This window comes from Rhipicephalus microplus, chromosome 6 (assembly GCF_043290135.1).
Source record: "Rhipicephalus microplus isolate Deutch F79 chromosome 6, USDA_Rmic, whole genome shotgun sequence".
Lineage (NCBI taxonomy): Eukaryota > Metazoa > Arthropoda > Arachnida > Ixodida > Ixodidae > Rhipicephalus > Rhipicephalus microplus.
Genome location: NC_134705.1, coordinates 113965063 through 113991996, shown reverse-complemented (window position 1 = coordinate 113991996; position 26934 = coordinate 113965063). Strand labels below are relative to the sequence as shown.

Genomic DNA, 26934 nt, shown 5'->3' with positions numbered 1-26934 from the left:
CAATGGCAGCCCGGGCCCCTGAAGAACCCTACACTTGATCTTCTCTTCAAGGCGCTAAAAAAACAGGTGAATAAGACTTCTCATTAACTCGAGCAAGTGCTCAGTATGCTACGCATGGCTATGATGTACCTGGTCTTGTCTGCGTTACGTCAAGCGATGACAGCTTAAGACAAAATACGACAGCCCAGACCCCTGAAGTGATCCACGCTGAACACTAGTGAGGCTCCTAAAAAGTGCCAACATTTCGTTGATTTTAGCGGAAGCGGTGCAACTTTCTGAGGTATGAAAATCACCACTCAAACGAGGCTCTGCAGACAGTAGGCTGCATTTTGGTCTATGAAGGTGTACTCAGAAAAAGTGGCTGTGAAAAATCAGCTTAGGGTCACCATTTTATTTTAGGCTTTATAGGATGCTTTTGGAAGCACCTGTGAAATTGCTGAAAGAGGTTAACACCGTGAGATGGTCAAAGTTTTACCCGGATCGAGAAGCATTGACATTAGCAAAAATTTGGCAGCGCATTGGGCAAGAAAACCAGTCAACGCGCCTCGTTCCATCACCCCACAGGTTTCCAGTCCCCGTCACTGAATATCAAAGTTTACAAGCATCATATTCAGCGGGCACATATACATAAAAGCATCTCTTGTTAAGACCACGAAAACTCGCCGTCCCTTTGGTGGCGACCTCTGAAAATTTTATATGACTTGCCTTCCTCGTTGTTTTAAGATAAGTCCATAAAATTACCATACTGTGATTTCTCTACTATGCGTATGTGCAGGCCCAAAACAAAAGGCCTCCAGGTGTGCAGCTCACCATGTTTTCACTCTCACAGTAGCTAATTTTCAATATTACTGTGCTTCATACCTTGCCTATCGCCCAAAGCACACCTACATACCTATCACTGTCGCTTCAAAAGATCTGGAAAGTCTCAGCGTTCTACCACTTTTTGTTGCTGAAATATTCATCTAGCATTTTAGAACTGCTATTAGCTCTTTTCAAATGCATGACCTCTTGAGGTCGCTTCTCTTGACCCTGCGCAATAAACGCTTCTCCTCCAAGCCTTCTCACTCAACCATGAAAGGCCCATCAGGATGCCCTTCTATCCAGCTCCCGTTGCCTTGGTTCTGACGCGCGCATTAGACGCCCTCAACCAGCACGATCTCGAACTCCATGTAGCATGACTTTGAACTAACTTCATCCTTTTGTATTTAAGAGTGTTTTTACTCACCTTCAACTATGATCGCCGGCCAGGAGCACACTCCTCCGAATCAGAGCTAGCACACTCTGTATTGCCGCCCGCTGCAGCTAGCAAAACATTATTGTCACTAGGATGCTCTGAACTCTCCATGCCTCTATAGGGGCATGAAGACCTTTTTCAGCAGGCAATTGAACTTCACGGTTCATCATTTTTCTCTTGCATACGCCGAATAGCCTGAATGAGGCAGTTGTATCTGATGAACCTTGAAGTTTATACAGAACATCATGACGATGGCACACTTTCAACGTCAGTATGCCTATCAATTTTACCGCAATTATTATTATGACAGTCGGACTCGAAGCAGACACAATAGTTTATGTCAGGCTTAAAACTCCTAATACAACGTTTATAACACCATTGCTCGTTCCCGTTTTTTTCTGTGTAAAAGGACGTAATTTTCTAATTTTGGAAGCACACACGCATGCTTGCCTATGTGGAACGGAAATGCCGATATAATTTTCATGAAAGCATTGTTTAGTCACCATTACGATATTCAACATAAAAATGTTCAGATTTTACAGATATGGGTGAGTTTGTTGCGAGTGCCAAAATTGTTATTAGGGCACAAACAAGCAGTGGTGCTGGTTACATCATGTCACCTGGCTTCACATGAACTTGGACATTTCCTGTCAACCCTTTCACTAAATTTTCCGTTGCGTAAGCAGACACGCCCGTACTGAAATAAGAAATATGGAATTTAAAAAATCAGGCGAACCCAAAACTTCACCTTTAGGAGTTGAACGCGATAGTGACAACCTGTTGCTAGTGCGCACTTCAAAGACTAAGTGCATAAAACCTTTTCAAATTTGCTATGCACCCAGTACGTCGCCTTAAGGGAATAGGCGCAGTAGCATCCTGTTTCTAGTGCGTACTTCAAAGACTTAGTGTATTAAACTTTTAAAATTTGCTATGCATGCAGTTTAATTAAGGGAATAGGTGCAGTTGCGTGTGTGCCTTTTGTAGTGGTGTACCGGCTTTAAACCATCGATCCATTATTGTAATCAAACATTTTTATGCCCATTGGCAATGGACGATTCACCACGCACTGTTACTGCTATATTTCATTTTACATTGGGAAGCATACATACAGGACGCGTGTGTTTGTGAAGCATGAAAGCTAGTTTCACTGCATTTTCAAGCAGTGGAAGTAATTTTCACTTTTCTTACAAATTGAGGCGTGGCTGTGTGGTAGAACATCCGCAAGCAAACAACTCCGGTTTAATTCCCACTCGGAACCCAACAGTCTTGGTTCGGTCCCCAGTCTGCTCCACGGTTTTTTATCATTTATATATTTTGTTTGCATCGTTCTCAATTTTTCGGTCACGCATGAGATGATGATTTTTTTTTTGCTCACAACCGATTACGCCGACGCTGTCATGGACGCTGATGCCGACACCAGTATTTTTGCGAAACGAGCTCTTTAACCCCATCGCGTTAAGAGGTTTATTTCTCTCGAGTGAAAGAAATCTATTGAAATGGCGCTATCTCCTATCTCTTGGACGAGGTGCTCGGTTTGGCCAAGGTTGAGCTGCTGGCATAAATTCGAGAAGGCTTCTTGTTGAACCTGCACTCTTACGAGTCAAGTGTACAGTCACACGCCACGTGTTTTCCACTTGATTTGCGAGTCATTTTTGTTCCTGCGAAAAAAAGGCGAGTGCGTTGAAATAAGCTGAGTGGATTGGTACGACTTAATTGCGGCACCGGTAAATTGTAGAAAGTAATTCTAATTGAAGGGGCGTATGCAAGACCGAATTGATTGAGTGTCGGAGAACATTGTGTTACAAGGGCATAAAGATATCCTTAGAGATGCCGGCCAAGCATCCAGAGCATTTGCATGTTTTTCTCTCGGTGAGCACAGGCAGCAACACTATGTTTTGGGTGCTCTCAAAGAAGAATTCGCAGAGGTGCTTTCGTTTTATACAGAGCTAGCTCTACTTTGCACTCTTGGTACAATGATTCTGAAGTATTATTCCGACGATGACAAATCATGTTTTAGCTTACTCGGGTGCATTGTGGCTTGCCGTAGCATGCAAATATTGAGCCCGGACTTTTTTCAATGGCCTTCATATTTATTAAAAGCAATATATGCACTTTAGGGTTTTAGTTGAAATATTTTCTCGCTGGCGACATGCGATAGCTTAAAGTCATCGAATATTTTGCAGAGGTAAGGTATATAAATCTCTCTTTGAAGGCAGGAAACCAATACAAATCAATAAATTTTAAAATTTATGCATTGTGTACCTTTGCACTAGTGTGTGCCCACGAACATGAGCCCTGGGTAGGCAAGCACACAATTTTTTGTTATTCTAGTTTGCACATTTTCTACGGGTGTCCTTTTTCATGCATGGTGTCCTTAAAAAAGCTGTAAAATGTGACATCGTGGATATAAAATTGATTTTCATTGTTTATAAATGGATAGAAAAGTTATAACAATGTAATGCTTTGTTGAGGTATACCTTCAGTCTCAATGCACTTTTAAATTGGTGATTTGTTAGATATTTCTCGCCTGCCATTCGTAGCTTTAACAATATGAAAAGGCGCCTTCTTACCACTTCAGCACATTGAGCCTTCTCTGCCAAGTAGATCGCCTTTACGGCTGGAAAGCCACAAGCCAACATTTGAAGAATAAAAATTAGCACCTGAAATTGGGTAGGCCATAATCAAGGTGGTGTATTTGCCTTTTTGGGTGGTGCCATGTGAGACGTTGAGCAGTGGAGAACTTCCCAACAACGCTCATCGCCTGATGTGATAGAGCATGCAGCTAAATGCTATACATGCCAATGTTAGTAAATTTCATCTACAATGAAATGCGAATTGCAGACTTTGACTTCCAGCACAGTGCTATCATAAAGATTTCGAGTTTACTTACACTCTAAACTTTCTTTATGGGGCCTCAATAAAATGTGTCCTACGTTAGCATATTTTTCCAGCTGTCTGAAAACCACGTTATAGACGTTATAAGGTCTTCGTAGGTAAGCTGCATCAAATTTTATTGTGACTTGGTACTCTTCAAAACATATAAAGGGGTATTGACACTAAACCTTCGGCCTCGCTTTTTTTTCTGCAATGCGTTGCTGGAGGCCGGTTAGTCATGACATGACACATCGTTTGCTGCAGCATACGATAAATAATTACAGGCCTATCCCTCATTATCAGTCAGTTTCAGTTTCTCTTTGAGGGAGTTCAAAAAATTGGGTGCAACTGTCGCCACCTAGTGTGTGCAGCTCTTTACCAGTCGGCACACAGAACTTTGACGCACTTCCACACGGTTCGCATCAAGAATTACTTTCGAATACGAAACGAGACTGGAATGTCACCAAAGACAAAATTTTGTAAGCGTGCGCCACGGCCAAGCACTCGCAACCAGCCGCCAAGAAATATAGACAAAAAAATGGTGGCTATGACGTCATCATAACTTGTTTTGTTGACTGCAGCGTGGTGACATAAGGGAAGAATGGGGTTACCTCGGGGTCATCTCCGAGGGTGTCTATAGCGCAATGGCGTCGGTAGCTGATTTAAATTTCAAAATTATTTAAAAATACCTTACAAGCTGTATTCGCTGTTGATATCTTGCAGATGATATACGAAAGTTTATGAGAATCGACCCCGCAGGCTTTCTCGGCCCCGAAACTTTGTTTCAGTACCCCTTTCATAAATAAATGTTGATTTATTTTTCAGTAAGCATGAATGTTCTAATTGGGGAATTGGTATCCTAAGCATATCCCAGACTAGGCTGTTCTTTTTTTCAACATTAACCCTGATGTCATGTTGACAAATACAGTAATTGGATAACCATCTAGATCACCGAACGAGACGCATAACGAATAGATCATGATGAAAACATTTTTTATCCAAATAAATAATGGGGAAGGTATCTATTCTTGAACACCGATCACAAGCTCTGCGACAGCCAGGGGCCCCTGAACCAAAGCCCGACAGAGGTATGTGCTTAGAGCGGACAAAGCCTAATGTTACGTGACAAGGTAATGTCGGTCTAGTAAAAAAATAAACCCTTCAAAGCTATTGTTTGCAAATGTCGGGTAAATGCATGTTACCTAAAATCGTTATTTATGCGTCGTGAGTTACCACTCGCAACCATGTTGCGTCGTTAATGACATGCCAGGCTAATCATTCACAAATGTGGGACCAGGTCATGAATTATTTTATGACTATGCCTAGAGCATAAATTAAGATCCAAACAATCAGAGAAATAAAGAGACATTTTTCGAAAAGCACGACGTTTGGACCAGCATATATTCCGTACTCTGTTATTCTCTGAAACAAACAGCATGAAGTGAGAAAATGGCCCTAGAAAAAGCTAAGTAGGAGAATGCATCTAAAAGAAAAAACTGCTGGCTTTGTTATGTCGATGCTTGCATGAAAATGTTTGCATAAAAAAAACTCTGAGTTTTCTCACCCATAAGCAGGAGAGCTACGTAAAACACGAGCCGGCGCATTACGGTTCCTGTCATAGGCGGGGAAAACGAAGTGCCGCGTTATAAGACAGGTGTACGCTAGAATAACAAACGTCATCATAATCATTATCGTCATCATTATCAATCATTATCATCATTATCATCATGTGCAGCTGCTTAAAATGCTAGAGTATCGCGATGTTGTTTCTCCTTTTCTAGCTCAATTTAGCCTTGCCCTGGAGAGGAAATTATTATCGCTATTTTTTGCCCGTGTACACGGAATATATTTATTGGAAATCATACTAAAACAGCGAGACAATGCTTGCCCGCAGGCCTACCTTTTATATTTGCTTCAGCTAGGCGCACATCTGGGACATGAAGCTGATACATTGATGCCGCAAAAGATATAACACGTGCAACATTCTGGATTACGCGTCACTAAATCTAAGCCACGCCCTTAACGGTACGAATTATCATTGAAATGTATATGAAATCACAACCGCTTTTTCTATAGGAATGGCCACAGCTGTTCCTTCGCAGCCTCACAGACACTTGTGGACAGAAACACTTATTACGAACAAAATAGAAAGGCATAACTTTTAACATCTGCGCATATAAGGTTAGTGGATTGATTGATTGATATGTGGGGTTTAACGTCCCAAAACCACCATATGATTATGAGAGGCGCCGTAGTGGAGGGCTCCGAAAATTTCGACCACCTGGGGTTCTTTAACGTGCACCCAAATCTGAGCACACGGGCCTTCAACATTTCCGCCTCCATCGAAAATGCAGCCGCCATAAGGTTAGTGGAGCAAGCTTCGTTAGGGCAAAAGAGAAAACACGTTCTTCATGTGCACTTAATACTTTATCAAACACTACAAACGAGGTTATGGAGACGCCACCATGTTGTACGTACTCGCACAAGACAGCGTATACATATAATAGGTTAAGACCATTCCCGAGACGAGGCGCCTTTCGCATTTGTTCATATCTTCTTGAACAACTAATAAATAAGGCTGCACTTCTACAAAAAGCAACATGTGTGCTTTCGTGGAATACAATTGGTAACAAAAATAAGTATCTGGACCTGCTTATTTGTGCTGACAAGAAAGGTTTAACGCCCACAGTTTTTTTTCTTGTTAACTTTTTTAAGGAGCAGTCGCTCCTCTATCTACTCACGTGTTAGCAATACCATCAGCCTTATACTGACTAACATTTATACTCAAGTATATTCACACATACCTCAATGCACTCGTGTGCATGTGCCACCTCATAGTTAATTGATCTGAAGAGTGAGAGGGCGGGCAATGACCACCACTCGTAAACTCATTCAGGCGACGTTCTTGACAGAAAAATATCTCGTGTGAGTCGCATCAATTTTTCATGAAGACGTCCATACTGAGATGCATCTACCATAAACTCGTAGTTAAAGGTACGAGAGAAAAAGGCGCGTCGTAGAGTACCGAATAAGTGATATATTGGCGTTAAAAAACATTTGCAACATGTTAGTAAAAGCTCATTTTACGTCAGTGTACTCATCAGTCGACTCAACCAGGGTCACTTAGACTCGGTTCAAGCCGCGAGCCTGAATCTTAGTACGTCTGAGCAATATGTTGGCGATTGGGAGTCTGAGTAGAGGTCAAAAGAGTAGTGAATTTGAGTACAAGTCCACTTCAGGAAAATTTTGGTCAGCCTAAGTCTGAGTGAGCTCTCAGAGCGAAGTGTTTTTTGAGTGAGTCTTGATGAGAGTCAATATTGTTTTCCACCTATGCTATTGTCATAGTTTCGAAAGACCTTTTCTGTTTTTGCTTGAGTGTGTTGTCATTTCTTGTTTCCATAATATGCACTATCAGCGTTTTTCACGAACCAGAGCCAGACCACATTTGTAAAATATTTTAGTTCAGTTTTAATGTTTTCGTCACAAAGCCTCTTCAATACATTCGCACCGCAATGAACGACAAATCAACGCAATGCGCCGGGTTTGCAAAGTGTGTGTCCTGCAGGAAACCTAAATCGTAGAAGTCACTTTAGACGACACTTCATTGGTCGCTGACTACATGAAACATGTGCGACTTACAGCAAAGGACAGAGCTAGTGCGACAGTTTTGTGAGTTGCAGTCTTCTTGTGACGTCACTCTTGTGGTGACACGTCACTGCGAAGCCTCCACCCCGACACCAAAATCGAAACATTTTTATTAGAGGAATGAAAAATAAATTTAATGCATTAGGAATCTCGAGAATACTGTTTTGGGGGTTCTCGATACCAGTCTTTTCATTTAAAGCGACAAACTGACAATGCCTAAATTCTCTACTCCTTTGAAATTGCGATCGCTATGGCTCTTCGTGTTTATGCCTGAAACTTTGACAAATTAGGCTCAAAACGTGCTTTTTCGTGATTTTCATGGTGGGGAACCGGACTCCGTCTAACTTAAATCCACTGTCTTTCCGGGCGTGTCTTCATGTGTCTCTCTCTCTTTTTCAGACAATGCACCAGCTTTGTGGGCTTCCTTTCAATGTTTTGACGTGATTGCTTTGTGGTTTTTGCCCTGATATCATTTTTTTTTTACTAAAATGCTTCTTACACGCAAGAACCCATAATTCTATTAGAAGACTTCAAGCGACACATTTTTATTAAAATATTTCTTACTGACAAAAACCACCATTCAACAGAAAGACCTCTAGCATCCCATAAATAAACTTTGCTAAGCTACAGTTTTAACCAAGTGAAGCACAAGTTCATACGCAATTTTTTGAAAACGTAATATCGACAAAAGTTTCATTGTCTTAAACCTGATAACGTAATGACGTGGGGCACACGCTTTACATAATATTTATTTGATCAAAGCTGTAGGAGCATCTTCGAGAAAGCTAAAACTTCCTGGCAGACATAATGACAGCCACAGCCAGTTTGCTGTGAAAGCACTACCAAAGCTACAAATATGATTCCGTATTGCCGAAGAAAAAATATTCAACTATGACATCGAAGTCGAGTTTTCGCTTTGATGAAGCACAGAGGCATGACTATGCCGCTTTCGTCATTTATCGCACAAGGAGGGGACATACATTCAATATTGTGAAAAGCGAGCCTATGGCATCATCAGTGATGACGAGCCTCATAAATGTCCATCCTCAGAGAACGTTATGTTCATTAGCTAATTCACGTTGACTCTCAGGAACATGTACCACTCTCGACAGAAGAAATAGCAACAAGGTAAGTCATTTCATCGTCAACACGTGTCGGAAATGTCCATGCAACGCAATTACTTACAAACGGCGACTCACCTCTTTTGCTGAAGTCTGTCACGACGAGCTGCTTTTACAAAGCGGCCCCTTTGGGACACAACTTGACAACAAGCCTACACGACATACCACAAGAACTGCGACGCAGCGTCTTTTGAACGCAGCTGTCGGGTAAAGTGCCTGGCAAAGCGGCAAGGTTCACACAAATTCAGAGGGTCACGTTTCCACTTGTGGTAAAAGCTCTCACTGGACAACACGCGTGACATATATTTCAATTTGGCTTCATCGTGCCTATAAAAAATACCAAAGAAGACTTGACAAGCCAGCACGTGTCGGCACCTTTCGCAAACCATGTCCTACGAAACGCAGCGGATGCGGATGATCGGCGTGTCATTCCAAATACAATGCTCAAAGCTGTCAATGGGCAATCACAAAGATAGTCACTGACACTCCTCCTTAGAGCTTCGAAGCTGAAAATCCTATTAGGGAAGGAACACCGCGTACGCAAGTGATCAGTTCGTCTGGGATGCACACCATCCCACTTCCATGCGTTTGACGCTCCGCTGCCAAGTTTTCGGCGTAATGACCGTGTCGCCTGTCGCCACGGTTAGGGTGGTCACTCTCCTTGTTTTATGTGGTAAGTGAAAATTCGGATATTGTGGTATTACTCTGCGACTACCCTGTAATAGTGGTAACCGCCACCTTCGTTCAGCACGACATGTCGATTGCTTGATTTTCTGATGACGTTCATTTGTCATGCAAGAGAGAGTTTACGTCCAGATATAAGCCTGCCGAAGCTGCTTTCGCATATTGCGCCGCCCCACTATACTTTAGAGATAGTCACTACCGACAACGGTGGACTATTGATTACGGCAATCGACTGTTGACCCGCAGGTCACAGAATCAAATCACTCATGTGGCGGCCGCTTTTTTTATGGAGGCGAAAATGCTGGAAGCCCATGAAGGTTTGGGTGCACGTTAAAGAACCCAAGCTGCTCAAAATTTCACAGCCCTCCACTACGGCGTTCCTCATATTCATATTGAAGTTTCGGGATGTCCAACCAAAACAATTATTATCAATATCACTACAAACCTAGCAGCTGCTGAGTTTTAGAGTGATAGCTTGGTTAGCCTGGGCTATAGTGAAGTTCACCATAGTCTAGGCACAGTGAGAGATTCGTTCGCTCAATATCGCCTTAAAATTCAAGTGAGGTCACACCAGAATTTCTGAGCTGTAAGAACGCTTCCGAATACAGTGTACACATAACCGTGAAACTTTGTTAAGTTCTAGTCACGGAGGCTTTAAAAAAAAAAGTTGGTGTGAAACTTATTGCTCAGAAGTGAAGCCATACCCACCGCAATTAGCGGTTACGGCTGGCGTTTTCCTAGGGCCATGAGGCGCTGTCAGTGTTTGTTTAGAAAAACTGGTTAACGCTTTAAGGATGGTGCACACCGGCGACTATCAGCGGTCGCGCGACCATTTGCGCCTGGTCGCAAACAGTCGCGAACGGTCGCAAACGGTCGCGAAGTGACTGCTTTGGCTAGTCGCTTCCTGACCGAGTTTTCAGTCGCGCGACTGCAATCGCAAAACTGCTGGAACCAATCAGCGATGGTCAATTTTTGTTCTTTTGTTTTTTCATTGCGCTGGCTTCCTGCCGCCAGATACAAACGAGTGCGTTCCGCTGGGTCTGTGGCATCATGGCCACCACGGAATATTTGGCTTGGAGATGGCGGGACGCAGCAGCTCAAGCCAAGTGTCGAATTTACGTGGTGGTATTCGTAAGAAGATAAACACCGTCAAAGTAAAGAGAAAATAGATTGTGCACTATCTTTTCCCCGTGTTCAGAACCATTTTATTGTCTTCAACTACATTTGTGACCGCCATCAATGCAGCGCGCTTGGAACGCGTTGGTGCTTCATGCTTTGGCAACGTTCGAGACGTGTTTGTGCTGTATTGTAGGTTGTGGCAAGTCAATTTAAACTCAAGGACCGTTTGTGAATACGTACGACTTTCGGAAATATTCTTCATCGTCTCAGCGCACCTCGGGAGGCAGGCGGCTTGCATGGCCGGCCAACACCCGCGATCGAAAGGACGGCCACACCCACTACCGGCTTTTTTTTTTTTTTGAGGCATCTGTGATGCCAGTGCTGACACCATGGCGCAGCGCATCAGCACCATCACAATGTCTTGTTCTTCGCTTGAATCGAACTTGACACTGTTGGGAACGCTGTGCGAGAACGGACGAGAACATTGAATACGGCGCGCCCGGTTTGCTCCGCTCACTCAGCTGGCGGTGATCAGCTGATCGGCGCCGGTCTCTAGAGTTATCGCTGATAACGAGAGCCGGACATGACTCTCCGTTTTAGCGACTTCCGGTCGCTCGCATATAGCCCCTGCCGGTGTGAACATCAGTCGCTTTTTGGTCGCCAGTCGCAAATGGTCGAGCAACCACTGCTAGTCGCCGGTGGGCACCAGCCTTTAGAGTACTTGGCACTCTACTATGGGAGAGTGTATAGTCATCTCGTGGGCCTCGTACATGATGAGATCCTGTGGATAAAGAATTGGAAGATCCCACGTACAGTGAGAATTGTTGATATGCGAAGCATGAATGAGAAACGTATATGTCACTTTAAAATCAGCACAACGTTACAAGGTGAAGGTAAATGATACCGTACATGACTTCCGTGTCATGATTATTATGTTTGGATGTGTCCTTTACCTTCATCTATTCACGTCACGTGATGGCAATTTTAGTATACGTGGAGCTAGCAAAACGGCCATGAGCACGCTATGAGCATGGTATGGTTTCATGTTTTTACATGACATTTGTGTCAGGATTATTGTGTTTGCACCAGTTTTATATTTCGTCATGCGTTCACATCAAGTAACACCAAATTTGGTATATAGCAACCAGGCAAAACGGCCGCGAGCACAACATGAAGGTTCCAATATGCTTGAATGTACCGTTGACGAGCTCACACACTGGGCAGTGACGTTACTTTAGCAAAACGCGAGCACTCTATAGTCTGACACCAGGCGCGAGCAGCGTCCGTCACCGTGGCCCGACGGCAACCGGTGCGAAATGTGACATGCTGCATTTCGCGCCGATACGCTACCAAGGAAACATTGCGTCTCCATCCTTTCGTGAAGGGGGGACGCCGAACGCGCTGAAACGGGCAAGCGTCAAAGCAACGCAGCGCAGCGCGCGCCTGCGAGTATATGGCAGGACCGGCGCATGGCAACACCGGCGGGACGTGGCGAAATGAACGCCGGCGAGCACGTGCGCCACGTCACGTCGAAATGTATTGGCAGCTTGACTGTGGCATGTAGTCATGTTCTCACATGACACGCATCTCATGATTATCATGTTTGCAGTAGTCACATACCTTCGTCATTCATTGGCGTGACGTAATACCAAACTTGCCATATGGGAAGCTAGCGAAACGGCCGGGAGCGCATCATCAGTGCGGCATGTAGTCATGTTGTTACATGACACAAATGTCGTGATTATCACGTTTGGGTGTGTCCTTTATCTGTGTCGTCCGTTCGCGTCACGTAGTACCGAATTTGGTACAAGTGAAGCTAGCGAAACGGCCGCGAGCACATCATGAGCGTACCATGTATACATGTTGTTACATGACACGCATTTCATCTTTATCACGTTTGCACCAGTAATATGCGTTCGTCATCCATTCACGTCCCGAAATACCAATTTCGGTATAAGCGAAGCTATCGACGCGGTCACCCGCGCATCATTAGCGTGGCATGTAGTCATGTTGTTACATGACACGCATCTCATGATTATCATGTTTGCACCAGTCACATACTTTTGTATTCCATTCACGTACCGTAATACCAAATTTGGTATATGTGACGCCAGCAAAACGGCTGCGAGCACATCATGAGCGTGGCATGTAGACATGTTGTTACATGACACGCATGGCACGATTTTCATGTTAGGGGCTGTCGCTTGTGTTCGCCATGCAATCATGCCATACCATACCAGTTTCGCAACATACCATATAAACAAAACCACCGCAAGAGCTACACGACCATGAAACGTAAATTATGACATTCATGACATATATGTCATGATTTTCAAGTTATGGCTATTCAAGTACATTTCTCATACAGTCATGTTATGCCATACCAAGTTTGGTATCGATACCATTATCGAAACGGCTAGGAGAGCTAAAAGTCCTAGGCGGCTAACTAGATAGATAGATAGATAGATAGATAGATAGATAGATAGATAGATAGATAGATAGATAGATAGATAGATAGATAGATAGATAGATAGATAGATAGATAGATAGATAGATAGATAGATAGATAGATAGATAGATAGATAGATAGATAGATAGATAGATAGATAGATAGATAAATAGATAGATAGATAGATAGATAGATAGATAGATAGATAGATAGATAGATAGATAGATAGATAGATAGATAGATAGATAGATAGATAGATAGATAGATAGATAGATAGATAGATAGATAGATACGCTCAATGTCGCCGAAGATCGCTAAGGAATGCTTCGCATTTAAAATTATTATTCACGCGCAGGGGCAGTGCCTTGTAGGGTCTGAATGCCTACGGAAAACTGTGTGAATGCATCATACTCGCGGTAAAACCATAGAGAAAAGGTTTATTTTCTGCCAAACCGTACAGACAATATTTCAGAGAGGAACATTTCAGCTGAAAAACCGGGAAACTTCCAGAGATAATACAACACCTATTGTCGAAATCGATCAGAAACTATAACCAACGACCATGAAAGGCTTATGAGTAGCGTTTTCGCACCGAGAGTTTGACATGTTTCGGGTAAGCTAGTGCTCAAAGAGCGTGTTTGTGTTAGTAGTTTTCTTCCGTAAGCCTTGAATTCAAGGCAAATTATACTGGAGATTAAGTCACCAACACTCAACCCTCAATGCTGTTTCATTGGGAACAACATTCTTTTAATTTATGATTAACGTACCCTTCGAAAGAGCCGATTAAAGCCACTTGTTCTCTATGTGGGCACTACCAGGAAAGAGCATGTTTCCAAGACCTTTGGATGGCAAAAGCTGGCTTCACTCTTTCTGGCAAGGCATTGCGGCAGCTTCTATTCCAGCAATTTTAGAGGGCGAAGCTGCTTATGGTCTAGACGATTGCAGCTAGATATCCCTCCTTTTTCCAGCGTAACTAGTAGCGCCTTTCTTATCATACAATAGCTGGCATTGTGTGTATATATCCTTGAAAATATTATCACTATAAGGTGTTTATGCTTTTCCTGTAGTTGGCAATTTCGTATTGTCGACGGGCAGACAGATGGACAGACGCTTCATCCCGCTCATTATTGACTCCGTTGATATGCGTGTTTTGTGAAATATCCTTAGTTCTAGACAATCAGTTCACACCCCGGCGTTTCAGCGGGTTGATGACATGCTTCACTCCACGTGCCTCGTCTGTCGCTGCCCAAACTACTTCAGTGGCATTCTAATTCGTCACGTCGGCAAAAATCTAATGTCCCCAGGTCAGTATATTTTTTTGCCTCCATCACCAAAGGCGCTGGCTGCGTGGAGATTTACAGCGAGTTCACGTCCCGGGAAGGGTGCTGGGGGCAATTGCGACTAGCAACCTGCGTATTTTCTTGTGATGCAAAGTGTAAGTAGATCGAGATGTGATAGTTGCTCTACAAAAGTGACTACCTGCTTAAACCAAGGCACGAGAAAATCCAAAAACAGGCTGTGTGTGCTCGATCCGACATTTTGGCAAGTGGATTGGTCTTCTACAACGCTGCAATAGTTTCAGCCTTCAAAAAGGCAAGTTGTCTCTTCGAAACATCGCCTCGAACCTATGCACCTTCTTTGCAGATATTTTATTCGGAAGCTTCTATATTCCTCTTTGGTATTTTTTTAAACAAATGCATTTCAGAAAGTGAAACTGCTTCAAAGTACAGGTCTCGTCCTCTACCAAAACAAGCAGGTTTGATCTATAGCTCGACAAACTTAATTTAACCACGGAAGCTTTTTGAGTTCGATTAGCGCAAACAACTTTTGTGATTTCACCTGTCTGTCGCAGTAAGCTACGTACCACTTTTCCAGGGGCTGTTCTTGCTGATATAACCTACTCGTTGCAAAGAGGCAAGGTAAGATCGCACTCTTGTTTGTTCCTGAAGAACGTCTACTTCATAATACTTGACATGACGTCATGTACACGCATCGTGTTTCATATTATGGTTCAAGCAACTAGGCACAAGCGTTACCCTCTTCTTATTGCAGATAATCAAAAACTTTTGCACATCCTCACTGCGCTTTCTCCTTTGTATGCACTTACATCTGTATCTATGACTGCCATCCTTAGGGCCAACTTGTATAGGGAGCTTTTGTTCTAAAGGCCACGGCATGCAGCCACGTCGCAGTGGCGCATCCCTGTTGGTAAGCCACACAGTGCCACCAATGGAGACGCGTCATCTAAAAAACACGGCGTCTCTTAGACAGCCCGCACGACAGGCAACTAGTGATCATTCCAGATGCAAGGCGCCAGCCCAGGTATTCAAATGCAACCGAACAATAAATTCCTTCCACGGACTTTCGTCCGGGGTCACCACTCATCGGGTACTTTTCCGCATGAACACAAAGCAAGCGGGAAAACTCGCCCATGGGAGAGAGTATGAAATAACGATAGGAGAGGTGGCGAATGGCTGATTCGGGTGCATCCGACTGCCAATAAAAAATTAGAGGGCGCGCAGGCGCTATTGATCCTTATCGCTATATGGCGCCAGAGTTCTTTAGCGTCGTTACCAGAAATATACGGGTGTACGCGTGTTTGTCAAAGCGCCAATGTGTAACCAAAAACTTTCGAAGCGAAAAGTAGTCCGTCATAGCTGCAGCAACAAGTAATGGTATTGTAACAGTGCTCAAGAAAGCAGAGCTCCACACCGCATACTTTGTATTGTTATCATACTGTCGGCACAATAATTTACACATATTTGAAACAGGAAAGCGTACAACACAGTTCAAATATACGGTCGGTGCAGCAAATACCGAGTCCACGCACAAAACTGTAGAGTGCCGTTGCCGTAGCAAGAAACCACATGTAGCGTACAGTCCATGCAACAGGCAACAAATCATACAGACGGAATAACAAGTAAACGTCGATTGCACAAAGAAAGCGGGGCAGAAGGGTGAGCGCAACAAGTACCTATACCGTACAGTCGGTAAGAAAATACATGCTTCGATTGTTGTGGCCGAATAAAAAAAAAACTTGGGAGACGCTTGAGCTACACCTTCAAGACTAAAACGTGACAACATAATGAGGCCCCGTGGATGGCGGGTTCTAAACTGCTAGCTGCGGTTCTCTGTGCTTGCCTACACCACGCCGTGAAGAAAACGAACGTTTCTGCTTGTTACATTCACTTTCTCAAAGTTGCTTGCAATGCCTACCGCAAGTAAAGTTGTTAAGTGTACACGATTCTTTCAGTTGCGAATCGGGGAAGGGCCCACGTACTACGTGTCCTCAAGGCAATTCGGGAATCTACGCAGGTGTTCACTTTTTCGATGCTTTCGCAGCTGGGGATGATTACAAATGTGTGAGCGGTTTCTAATGGCTGATCCTTTCCAACAACCTCTCGTTGAACATATCACGCCTTTTACGCCTGTTGGGATTTAACGATTCTTTCACACCGTCTGACAAGCGTTAAGGCTTCTCCTTCCTTTACAAAACATTCATTTTTCCCGTTTTATTTTCAATTATTAGCGTGGCTTTGTGGTAAAACTATTCGCCACGTAGACGACCAGGGGTTTTATCCTCACGTTAACCAAACATTCGTAATAATTATGCTTATTTGTATCTTTATCTGTTTTTTGTCATGTATAATGTAATTTATTGCTCGCAACCCTTGACGCTGACAAAAGAATTACTGCGAAATGGGCTCTTTAACGCTATGGCGTTTGCAACCACGCAGTATCAACTGTACATCGTAAGCTCGGTAGGCTGCAATGACAGAGTCGACGCAGAAAGAAGGCAAAGCATTGTGTTGATGGCAGCAAGTCAGCAAATCATGTATTCGGCGCAAGAAATAACCTAATCATAGTACTGGTGAAATAGGTAACGGTATCATACATTTGACTGCACTACGCACTTGCTGTAGAAAATAACCATGCAGTACAACTCATTCGTTAAAGAATGCAGGTGACCAGAGCTGAAGCAGAAGACTTTAATTAAGATACAGATTGGCGTATTCTGATTCATGATCCATCTCACGCAGGCTAGGTGTATGACTGCTAGTTTCCGCCTAATTCTGACGTCTTTCACAAAACGATCCCTGGTGTCAGCTATTGTTAACAGTGTTCGATGCATGATTGGTATTGCACTAGCGTGTCCTTGCTAAATAAAAGCTTCTGCAGGCTATGAAATGGCTACCAACTATTAATGACAGCTGTCTATGGGTAAACAATGGTTAACGTCGGCTTTATTTGGCATGTGTTTAATAGGGTAAGTATTCCTAATTTCAAATTGGGCGTTATTTAGAGTTCCCCATGTAGAAGCTTTTGGGGCTATTTCTTTTTCTGACTGGGGCTCAATCTGTATTGTTTTCCTATTTAAAAAAACATGATTCCTAGCCTCATCACGGCAAGAAAGGACACCCCACGAATCATCATAAGCATCAAGATCAAGGGTCTGACTCAGACGAGTATCCTTCAAGCTTGGAGGAACACTGGGATGGTACGTATTCTGCATAAACTTCATAAGTTTGCAGTCCTTGTCTGAGGGGAGGGTTTCGGTATAATCGTGGTTCTTCAGTGGACCTAATTTTCACGTTTACAGAATAAATATTAAAACTAATTCAAACATTTGCTGTGGAAACATCTACAAGGTGTTTTAAGAAAAGCCACCGAAATTCTCAAAACTCAGACAAGTGCGGTGTTTCTTTGATGCCTTCAAAATTACTTCTCTAGCCACAGGCATCTTAAGGTGGCTAAAGACATGATTTAAGACAGTAAATAAGAAAGTTAAGTAACCAAATTGTAATGAGACAAGTTAGATGGTTATGTCGAGTGGGAGAACTGAAGTGCTTGATGCGAAAAGCCGTCGAAGAATTTCAGATTTTGAAAAAGTGGCTTCTAGTAATAACTGCAATGTCATGCGTTTCCCCACAATCTAGTGGTGAAACGGAAACTGAAAGGCGGACGAGGACTACCACGATATTTTTCTGAGGCGTTTAGAGAGAGAGAGAGATAAAGATGCAAGGAAAGGCAGGGAGGTTAACCAGACGCACATCTGGTTTGCTACCCTGCACTGGGGAAGGGATAAAGGGGACAAAAGAGGTTGCAGAAAGATGAGAAGGTACACAAAATCACGAGCACACTCGGGGAGCACACACAGTCTACAGGCGATCGCTCAGGTTTGTTGACTTAAGGTAATGTAGCAGTGCTTTAGTTGCTTTCTGCGCAACTGAGGCAGATGCCCAAGGTCCTAGTATCTTCTGCACACAAAATGGTCCGGGGTCAAGCCGATTCAAAACCATCCGGAGCTGGCATCGCTGTGTGTCGTAGCAAGCGCAGCTGCACAGGACGTGTTTGATGGTCTCTTCAGCTCCGCAGTAGTCGCATGTAGGAGTGTCTGCCATACCAATGCGAAAGGAGTACACCTTTGTAAATGCAACACCAAACCAAAGGCGGCATAACAGTGTCGCATCGGAGCGGGAAAGTTGTGATGGTAGCTTTAGCTTGAGCGAAGGCGTTTAGAAGTAGTGATTGTTGCTATATACAACGACCAAGTCATTTCGTTGCATGGGTGTGTGAACTGTGCTTTCAATTATAGCATGCAGGTCATGCATACCTTATTGATCGCGCAAGAATAGCGCCTCTACAATCATTGTCTTTAACAGCGATGCCATTCTCGTGGTGCTTTTGTTGTACTCACTGGTGCTTTTGAAGCGATTGCGAAGGTTGAACTTGGTTCAATTCTCCTACGCCACTAAAGTTACAAGGGCCATCTTTTTATGTATCTGAAATCTGCAATAAGTTTTCAGCATGAAAAACAATACTTCTCCTGGTTGACAATACTGCCCAACTATACCTATTAGGAATTGTGGTCAGCCGCCTTAAAATACCTTCCTCTACAGAAAAAGTAATTGAATTGTTAAAGCCGTAAGTGGATATCACACTTACCTGATTTTGTAGGCCCTAAGACACATTTTTCTAACATAATTCTAACATATGATGGCCACACAGCATCGGCACATTTCATATGTAATATCAATACTGAAGGAAATAAACAAAGCAGTATTTTTACAGGCCTCTAAATACCTTATCAATACGCAATGTTGCCCCCAATTAAGCTACGTTGCCTCTTCAATGTCATGGCGCAGAGATCTTTCAGATTATTCAAGTATAAGCAGAGTTAGTATTTAGTGAATCACCATGCGACACAGACAGACAGACAGACAGACAGACAGACAGACAGACAGACAGACAGACAGACAGACAGACAGACAGACAGGGAACACTGATGAAGTGTTGAGGGGAGGCAGAAAGGGCCTGCTGGGGCCCTCGCAGCGTTTTTGTTCTTTTTTTTTCTTTTTGTCCCTATGAATGCGTTAGAAGGAATACAGAAACAAAAACATAAACAACTTCACTAAAATGAGGCCATTTGGTTACGGATGCCGAAGCTCGTCTTTTAGTTCTGGTTTGAAGCGAATATATATACGAGGGGCTTAAACCGAACCTTAAGAACCACTGTCTATTATCTTGAATACATATTTTTCTATACCTTCTGTTTGAGCGAACTCTCGCTTACCTTTGTTTCAAACTAACGCGTAGTGTCTTAGGCTATAGGTAGATTATTTTCGCCCGTCATGCTCTTCAAGATACATCACCCATGCCCAAACAGTCCGAGCTCTTGACCACCCGCCAGAAAAGGGACTTGCCTATGCAAGTTCCTGGTATCCACGCTGCCGTCCGTAATCACAGTGGTGGTCAGATGTGCACCATTTGGCTCCATTGCTTGAGGCACTTCGTTTTACTCTCAGTGCCACCGGGCATCCGCAGAGTTTTCTTGTGGAGTGAGGCACCAAACCTGGCTGTTGGTGTGTGGGTTCCTGTTTTGCGAGAAGGCCCTGTCGTTTTCATTTCCTACTTTAACACCCGACCCCCTTCCGATACTGCACCATGTTCTTTTTTGCAGTAGAAGATTAGGCGCTGATCCGTACGATATGATTAAGACTACACCGCAAACAAAACAAGCGCAAGAAAGGGTTCACGGGCACACATACATCACTCTGTCCGTGTCTTCTCCTTCTTATGCTGTTTTCGGTCCAGTGCAGTCATGCTTAGTGTTCGCATAAGTGATCCCCTTTCATATCCTCAAAACCACGAATGATCATCACGACGTACGGATTACACAACATATCTGTAGTGCATGTAGTTCAATGCCCATAACCACGTATTTTCTATGCCAGTCAGTCCTCGAGTCTAAGCCCGTGCTCATGCACTCCAGAACGGCGACGCTAAGGCAGCATCGTTTGCACAGTCTTCGAACCTGTAGCACAGCGTTTGCTATATCAAACATAGTGTGAAAAAATGTAGGCACACAGTTAGTTTTAAAGAAGCAATTGTACGTAGTTTTTGCAGCTTTAGAAAAACATTTTCGATACCACGCTGAAGTTTGGTACAAACGACAACTGAGTAAATCTTTTTTTTTTCCAAAAAACTACCTAAAACGTGTAGGGGCGAAGTATGCGCGAAAAAGAAGAAATGAGTCATTCTCCAATATTGTATTTTCCTTGTCTTTATTCTTTTCAGTATAGGACCAATTTTTCTAGAGCGCAGCTGTCGTGCAGACATTCCTGCGTTGAGTGGTGGTGTCATTGTCCGAGTGACCGATGGGGTGAAGGGGGACTTCCCAAAAAAGTGCTTTCATCTGGGCAAGTTTGTGAGTCATGTGCAATATTCAACACCGTCACTGACGAAGACGAAAGACACGTGAAGCACAGCACCAGCATATCTCATCCTATTCATGAGGCATTAGTCTTTGTCGGTCGTGCTAATGAACCTCGCTGCATTCCGTCATAACAACCAGTGAGCGTCGGCGACGGCCCATGCCTGTTCACGCTTCCGCAACGCAGGTCTCTCGCCTACGAGCAAGAGAAAGAGGCCTGACGTGCGAGCCTTGTGAAAGGATCTGCTTTGATCGAAAAGACACATTACGTGTAGAACGCTTTAACGGTCTCTTATACAGTTCGGCGCAGCTTTTGCGTCAGACTGTGAAGACGAAAGTTGTAGATGTCAGGTTCGTCACGATGCGTTGACCAGAAAACCGACGATTCTGTGCTCTCACTCAGGCCACGCTGCCTCACCTTGACGCATACGTATGTGCTGAAAGAGGAGGAGGAAGAAAAGAGGAAGGACATGGAGATTAGCCACCTATGCACTTAACTTATCACAAAATGAAAACGCCTAAACAGCTGCTCTTCGAATTCTCAATCAGCAGAGCCGTAATCGACGGTAATTTTTTTATGTAATAATTCAGTTCTGCCTCTCATGAAATATCCTTGCATGACCTAGAAATTTAAGTTCGAAAATAGCCACAACTGCGAGTCAAAATAAACCACTAAAATCAGTCGGAATAGTGCGATCTTGCCTTTGCTCGGAAGTGGTGATATGGCATACACACAATCATTTCTGCAGTATCGGAAGAGGACAAGAGCTTGGACACCTCCCAAAACCCGGGTTACCCTTGGCCGGGGCATTTGCCCACATTCCGCTTGATTCACAGGGGCAGGCTCCTGCCGCCCTTGATCGAACACACCATCCCGAAAAATCTCTCAGAAGACGAATCGCTTGAGCCTGTCACCATTTGTGGACCCGGATGGCACCCAGCCGTGGGCGGACATCCGCCCATGCAACCACCTGACTCTGTCCAAAGAGCGCCGGTAAGGTCAAAACTTTTTGCTTCCACGAAAAGAAGTCATTTATTTTGAAACTGAAATAGAAATATTAACAAACTTAGGTACAAAGCATACATGAACAGCAAGGATGGTGAGATTAGTTCTTGTGTATAGGCAGCTCGACTGGTCTCACCCCCTGTGCAATAACAGCATCAACATAATAACTTCCACTTGTTGCAATAAAATGCATAAAAAACATGTTCGGGAAAAATCTGTAGTCAGCCTAAAAGCGATTGATTCCGTCACATAATAACCAGAATATACCGCTTCGCGCATTCACTCCTGAATGGTGAATATTGTCAAACGACGTCCCACTCGAAGTACTTGATTGGTCTAAAGAAGGTCACGTTCACGGTTCAAGTCTCGAATGGAAGGTAACCACAACTAACGTCTGAAAGTACGAGTGCTTTATTTTCTGCGGACGGTTTCCGTATTTTTGGCACAATTCCTCACTCAAGCAGTTCGTTTAATTTGTATAATATGAAAATCAGCTCTCGACTTGAATATGTACAAGGTATATGTGTTCCGTTTTACGAACGTATTTTTACTCTTTATGCCGTTGAATATCGTTCTTCGCACGCGCATGCATATTTATTCTAGCATATGCCAGAAACATAAACCGTTAATTCCTGTATATACGATGCAAGACCTGTCATGCCAATTTTAGTGCGCATCCAGCTAACCAAAATTCAGCAATCCTTCAGCATCGCCTCGAAGGCTTGAACGCGGTAGCGATATCTTATCCCTGGCGCGTACTTACTTCAGCCGCTTATAGTGCATCCTTTTTAGTGTATGATGTTACTCGAGAAGTTTAAATTGTGAATCACTAGAATGTAACTGATAGAGCTGAAGCGAACTCGACTCAGTTGAGTTTTCGCACATGGCTGCATTACGTGTAATGGGTAGCATTCCTTAAACCACGAATGATTATGCGCTTGGAATATTTTCAAACTTGCTACGATGATTATTATGCAGCCACTACGTGGTCTTAACGAAATGCGCGCGGTAACTTTGTACCTTTTGTCATGCGTGGCCGGCTTTAACCCACCAAGTCTCTGTGATAATATGTTCTAACGTCCAGGCAATTAACGCTTGTACTACGCTATATTACTGCGATATTACATGTTGTATTATCAAGTCTAAATACAGGACGCCTGTATTTTAAAGCATGAAAGTTATTTTCTCTGTTTTTTCAAGCAGACGCGTGGATGCGTTGTAGAACACCCGCTTGCTACGCAGATGGCGTATAGGTTCGATTCTCACTCAGATCAGTACACTTTCTTACTAGTTTTATTTGCATCTTTACCAATTTTTTGGTCACGAACAAGGTGATAATTTTTCACTCACAACCGACGGCGCCTATACGCCGATGTTAGCGTCAGAATTACTATAAAACGAGCTTTTTAATGCTCTCGCGTTTAAAGGGCTGCGCGACCACCAAAGCCGTGCCGTGTAAATCACAACGTATACATGACATTCACGAAGGTAATTGCTGCTTCCGCGTGCTCGCTTCAACTCGCACTTTTACTTGCACATGGTAAAGACGATAAGGTTCACTTCCCAATGCCAGTAAATAAAGCAGCGTCTGAAAAGAATAATTTCGAACATTTTTTTTCACTTGCTGCTCATATTTTTACATTCCTCTATCCTCTCTGTACCGTTTAGTGTATCTGTGTTTTGTTGTTATTTTTTTGTTTTTGTTATGACAGATGTCTTTTTCGGGAGTGCAGTTCTTCTTTGGCAACATGCCACCATTCAAGAACCCTGCGCCTTATTCGATCCAGCCCAGAGACATTGATGCGCACCCAAACGACCAGCCAAGCGACAATAACGACGCGCCCTTCATAGTTTCCTAAAACGTGAAGTTCAACTCCGCCATGCCTACAATGCTTCGTGAAAATTTTCCCAATGCGCGAGCTTTTTTGCACCATGTTCGAAGTTGAACGAAATCTCTATCGTGAGAGAGTACGCCAATAAATATCACTCGAAATGATGGTGATGTTTTATTTGCCTCAGAAAGGCAATTGATTCCGCCCGAGGTAAGTGGTCGTCTGATTCTAAGAAGCTGTGAGCCCTCACCATCCTCCGAAGTATGTTCAGTAAAGAAGAATGGTCCTCGGAGCTTAAATCGAACATTTTGCCCTCACACCTCTTCCCATGAAAATTACACTTTGCACCCTTATCGCTGTTTTACATTTTTTCGAAATGATTTTTCGAAGTTCGCAGATCGACATGCAGTCGTTGAGCACATTTGGACAGTGGCACAAAGAGTAATTGCACAGACATTAGGAAAATTTATTTTCGTCATAGGAGTGACTTAGTCTTTCACAATTTCATATTACCCACGCTCGCCTCAAAAGTACGCTTGGTAAGTGAAAAAAGACACAAAAAAAGGTGTTGGAATAATGCAACCTTCTTGTTGTCGCACAAAAATCTTGACGCCATTCATGTTGAAGATATTTGTATTACGTAGTTTCTGATCGGTAAAACAAGACTTACATTGTCCTGTGAAGGGTGTGTGGGCTTATTCACCCCCTGAAAAGTCGTTTGCGGATGCCCCGCAATCAGGGTCAGCCATCCAGTGGTAGGAAGCGAATGCAGGAGCATGGTTCACCATCATCATCATCATTAAAGTTGCCGCAGTAGCGCCAGCAGTGACGCCTGGTGGCGAGGCTGCGCGGCGGCACATGAGGCATGACCGGCTTTCTTTGGGTGCGTGGGGGCTGGCGTAAATGGTCGTCTTCTGACAGGATCTCGCGCGATGCGGCAACTGCTTATCGTGTCCCATGGGTACATCATGGTGAGTCGGACATTGGCAACGCCACCTTTGCGTTATCTGTTACCTGTTATGTTTATAGAGTGTATTTGATCATTTCATCAGGTTATGTTTAGCGTGTTGATCACTATGATGTGTTTTCTTCGGCTGGCAATATTGTCGATACAAAAGTAGTTCAATAAAGGTTTTTTTTTCGTTTGGTTTGGTGGTGTCTGCTGGCTCCGTGTGTTGCAAGAGCGTGAGTAAATACGAGAACCCACAAGGGGCACCAATCATTAGGAAACTTCGTTTTACAAATGCCGCCAAACTACGGAATGTGTAGGGTCCTATGCGGCTACTTCGGTGCAAAATTTAAAATTTAAACTTCAACTCTTAATTTTCTTATTTCTGAGTGAACTTATTATGGGGAAGTCAACGACATGAAGTGTTCTCAGCGTTCAATTTATTAGTTGAAACAGTTTTATTCCTCCCTCCAGTGTTCGCCCAATCTATTTATTCAGTTGTGAATCATTTTATGCCACCGTACTGCCGAAAAGTTCACGTACACTGTCCTTCTTTATGGAAGTGAACACGCGAGCACGTGGCCTGCGCTCTGCGGCGGCTGCTTACAGCGCCATCAACCAACGGCTCAAGAAAGCGCGTCCGTTTTTACCAGCTCCACCCGTTATCATACCGGAGTGGGAGTGTTATCTAGCAGCGCTTGTCCAACTGCCATGACTCATTAATTAATTTACCAATAGATGACCCTAAGAGCGGACCCACTGTTGTCAGCTGTCAGATGTTGATGCTCGTAGCAGTTACTGCATAGGGATCCTTCATGTGTGCGCCTTCTTGTAATACGGAAGTAATAGGCGCGTATAATCAGGCTCCAGAACACCACAGAGCGCAGGCCACACACTCGCGTCTTCCCTTTCATAAAAAACGACAGCGTAGACTTGTGCACACAGCCAAGATTAGCCAGCTCTCATGAAACAGCCTAAGGTGAATTCCTCCTGAATGGGTATCAGTCAAGTTAGAGGCCTCTTCTTCATCATCATCATCATCATCATCATCATTCCGCTTAGAGTACTGGCGGTGAGAAGCTGCATAGAAAGACTTCATTAACCATCGCCCTACAAATGATGGTGCATCTAAGCCCATGCATGGTCTAGCTGTTCACCCCCATGGCAATGCAACTGCCGTATCCGAGGATCGAACCCATCTTGGAGGTAAGCAGCGTGACACCTAACAAAGCTGATCAAAGTGTGTACACAAGAGCGTGGGCACCGTTGGTGATTGTACTGTAAAAGAACAAAAACTGTTTCGTTTCTCGTTATTTTACCAGGAGCATCATCAATGCTGCTTTCATCATTTATTTTACGCGTAAGGCAAGCGAAAAACGGGCGTTGGCATCGCAATGGCGTACGAAGAGAGGGCGCAAGAGTCGAAAGAGTCCGTGCCGTGACGTCATGCAAGCCTGCTACCAGGCGGTGCCACTCCGGCTTCTCGGGGCTCACTTTGTTTACGGTCCGTGTCTTCAGGTCCGAATGCATTTGCATCATTATAAATAATAAGTTTCAATTACTTCATTATTCATAACAAAAATAGAGTTCAGTGTATAACATTTACACTATTGGGACCCCAGAACTCAACATGCGTTGTGGAAGTGGCTTCTATGACACACAAGATTATTTAAATCTATGTGAAAATATTTTGCACACAGATGTACATGAAAAAAAACGGATTGTTATATAATTAGCGAAAGAAAACAAGGCTATGCACTACCTTTCAAATTCGTAAAACCATAAAAAAAACTTGCGTGTAGCACGGTTGGTGTAAGTGCTCGGTCATAGAAGAATAATACGTAACGATATGGCTGATATCCTCGAGCGTTCATTCCTAACTTCCTATAGATAGTCCTGTGCAACCCATTGTGCCTGATCCAGCTATCAAAAGTTAGTCTAGATTCCGTAACTATTATTTACTTGAGGGTTTTCATGAAGTAAATTATCATGCAGGTAAAGCATGCCCCGCGATCGAGCCTCCAAGCTCGGCTTCGCAATTCCTATGTGATTCAAGCCAGGGAGCGCGGGGCTTTCCCTGCGTTAACTCTGGACCGAAATATAGTTGATTAAACAACTACCAGTTCAATCATATGGTCATGTTTCTCTTGCTTGGAATGATAAGTTGTGAAGTTGTGTTCCTTGCAAATTGGTAGTGTGTACTACAATATTTTGGTGCTGTATAATACTAGTTTTCTTATTTGTACAGATGCAGTCTTTCACCCTCTCCTCTGTCCTCTTTGTGTCCAGAAACCAGTAACATTACTC

The 26934-nt window shown here is 43.6% G+C and overlaps 1 protein-coding gene across 1 annotated transcript; it reads left to right on the top strand.

The window, feature by feature from the left end:
* Positions 1-6977: 6977 nt before the first annotated feature.
* On the top strand, positions 6978-23842 carry LOC142765990 (uncharacterized). The gene is made up of 5 exons (XM_075867797.1): positions 6978-7033; positions 14979-15045; positions 17522-17624; positions 21590-21834; positions 23559-23842. Exons 1-5 carry the CDS (start codon positions 6978-6980, stop codon positions 23703-23705), a joined length of 618 nt encoding a protein of 205 aa, XP_075723912.1. The 3' UTR covers positions 23706-23842.
* Positions 23843-26934: the final 3092 nt, after the last annotated feature.

Coding starts and splice junctions, on each gene's coding strand:
- LOC142765990 (XM_075867797.1), top strand. CDS start 6,978: ATGACCACCACTCGTAAACTCATTCAGGCGACGTTCTTGACAGAAAAA. Junction 7,034..14,978: donor TTGACAGAAAAATATCTCGT/GTGAGTCGCATC, acceptor TGTCTGTCGCAG/TAAGCTACGTACCACTTTTC. Junction 17,625..21,589: donor CTTGGAGGAACACTGGGATG/GTACGTATTCTG, acceptor TCATTTCTGCAG/TATCGGAAGAGGACAAGAGC.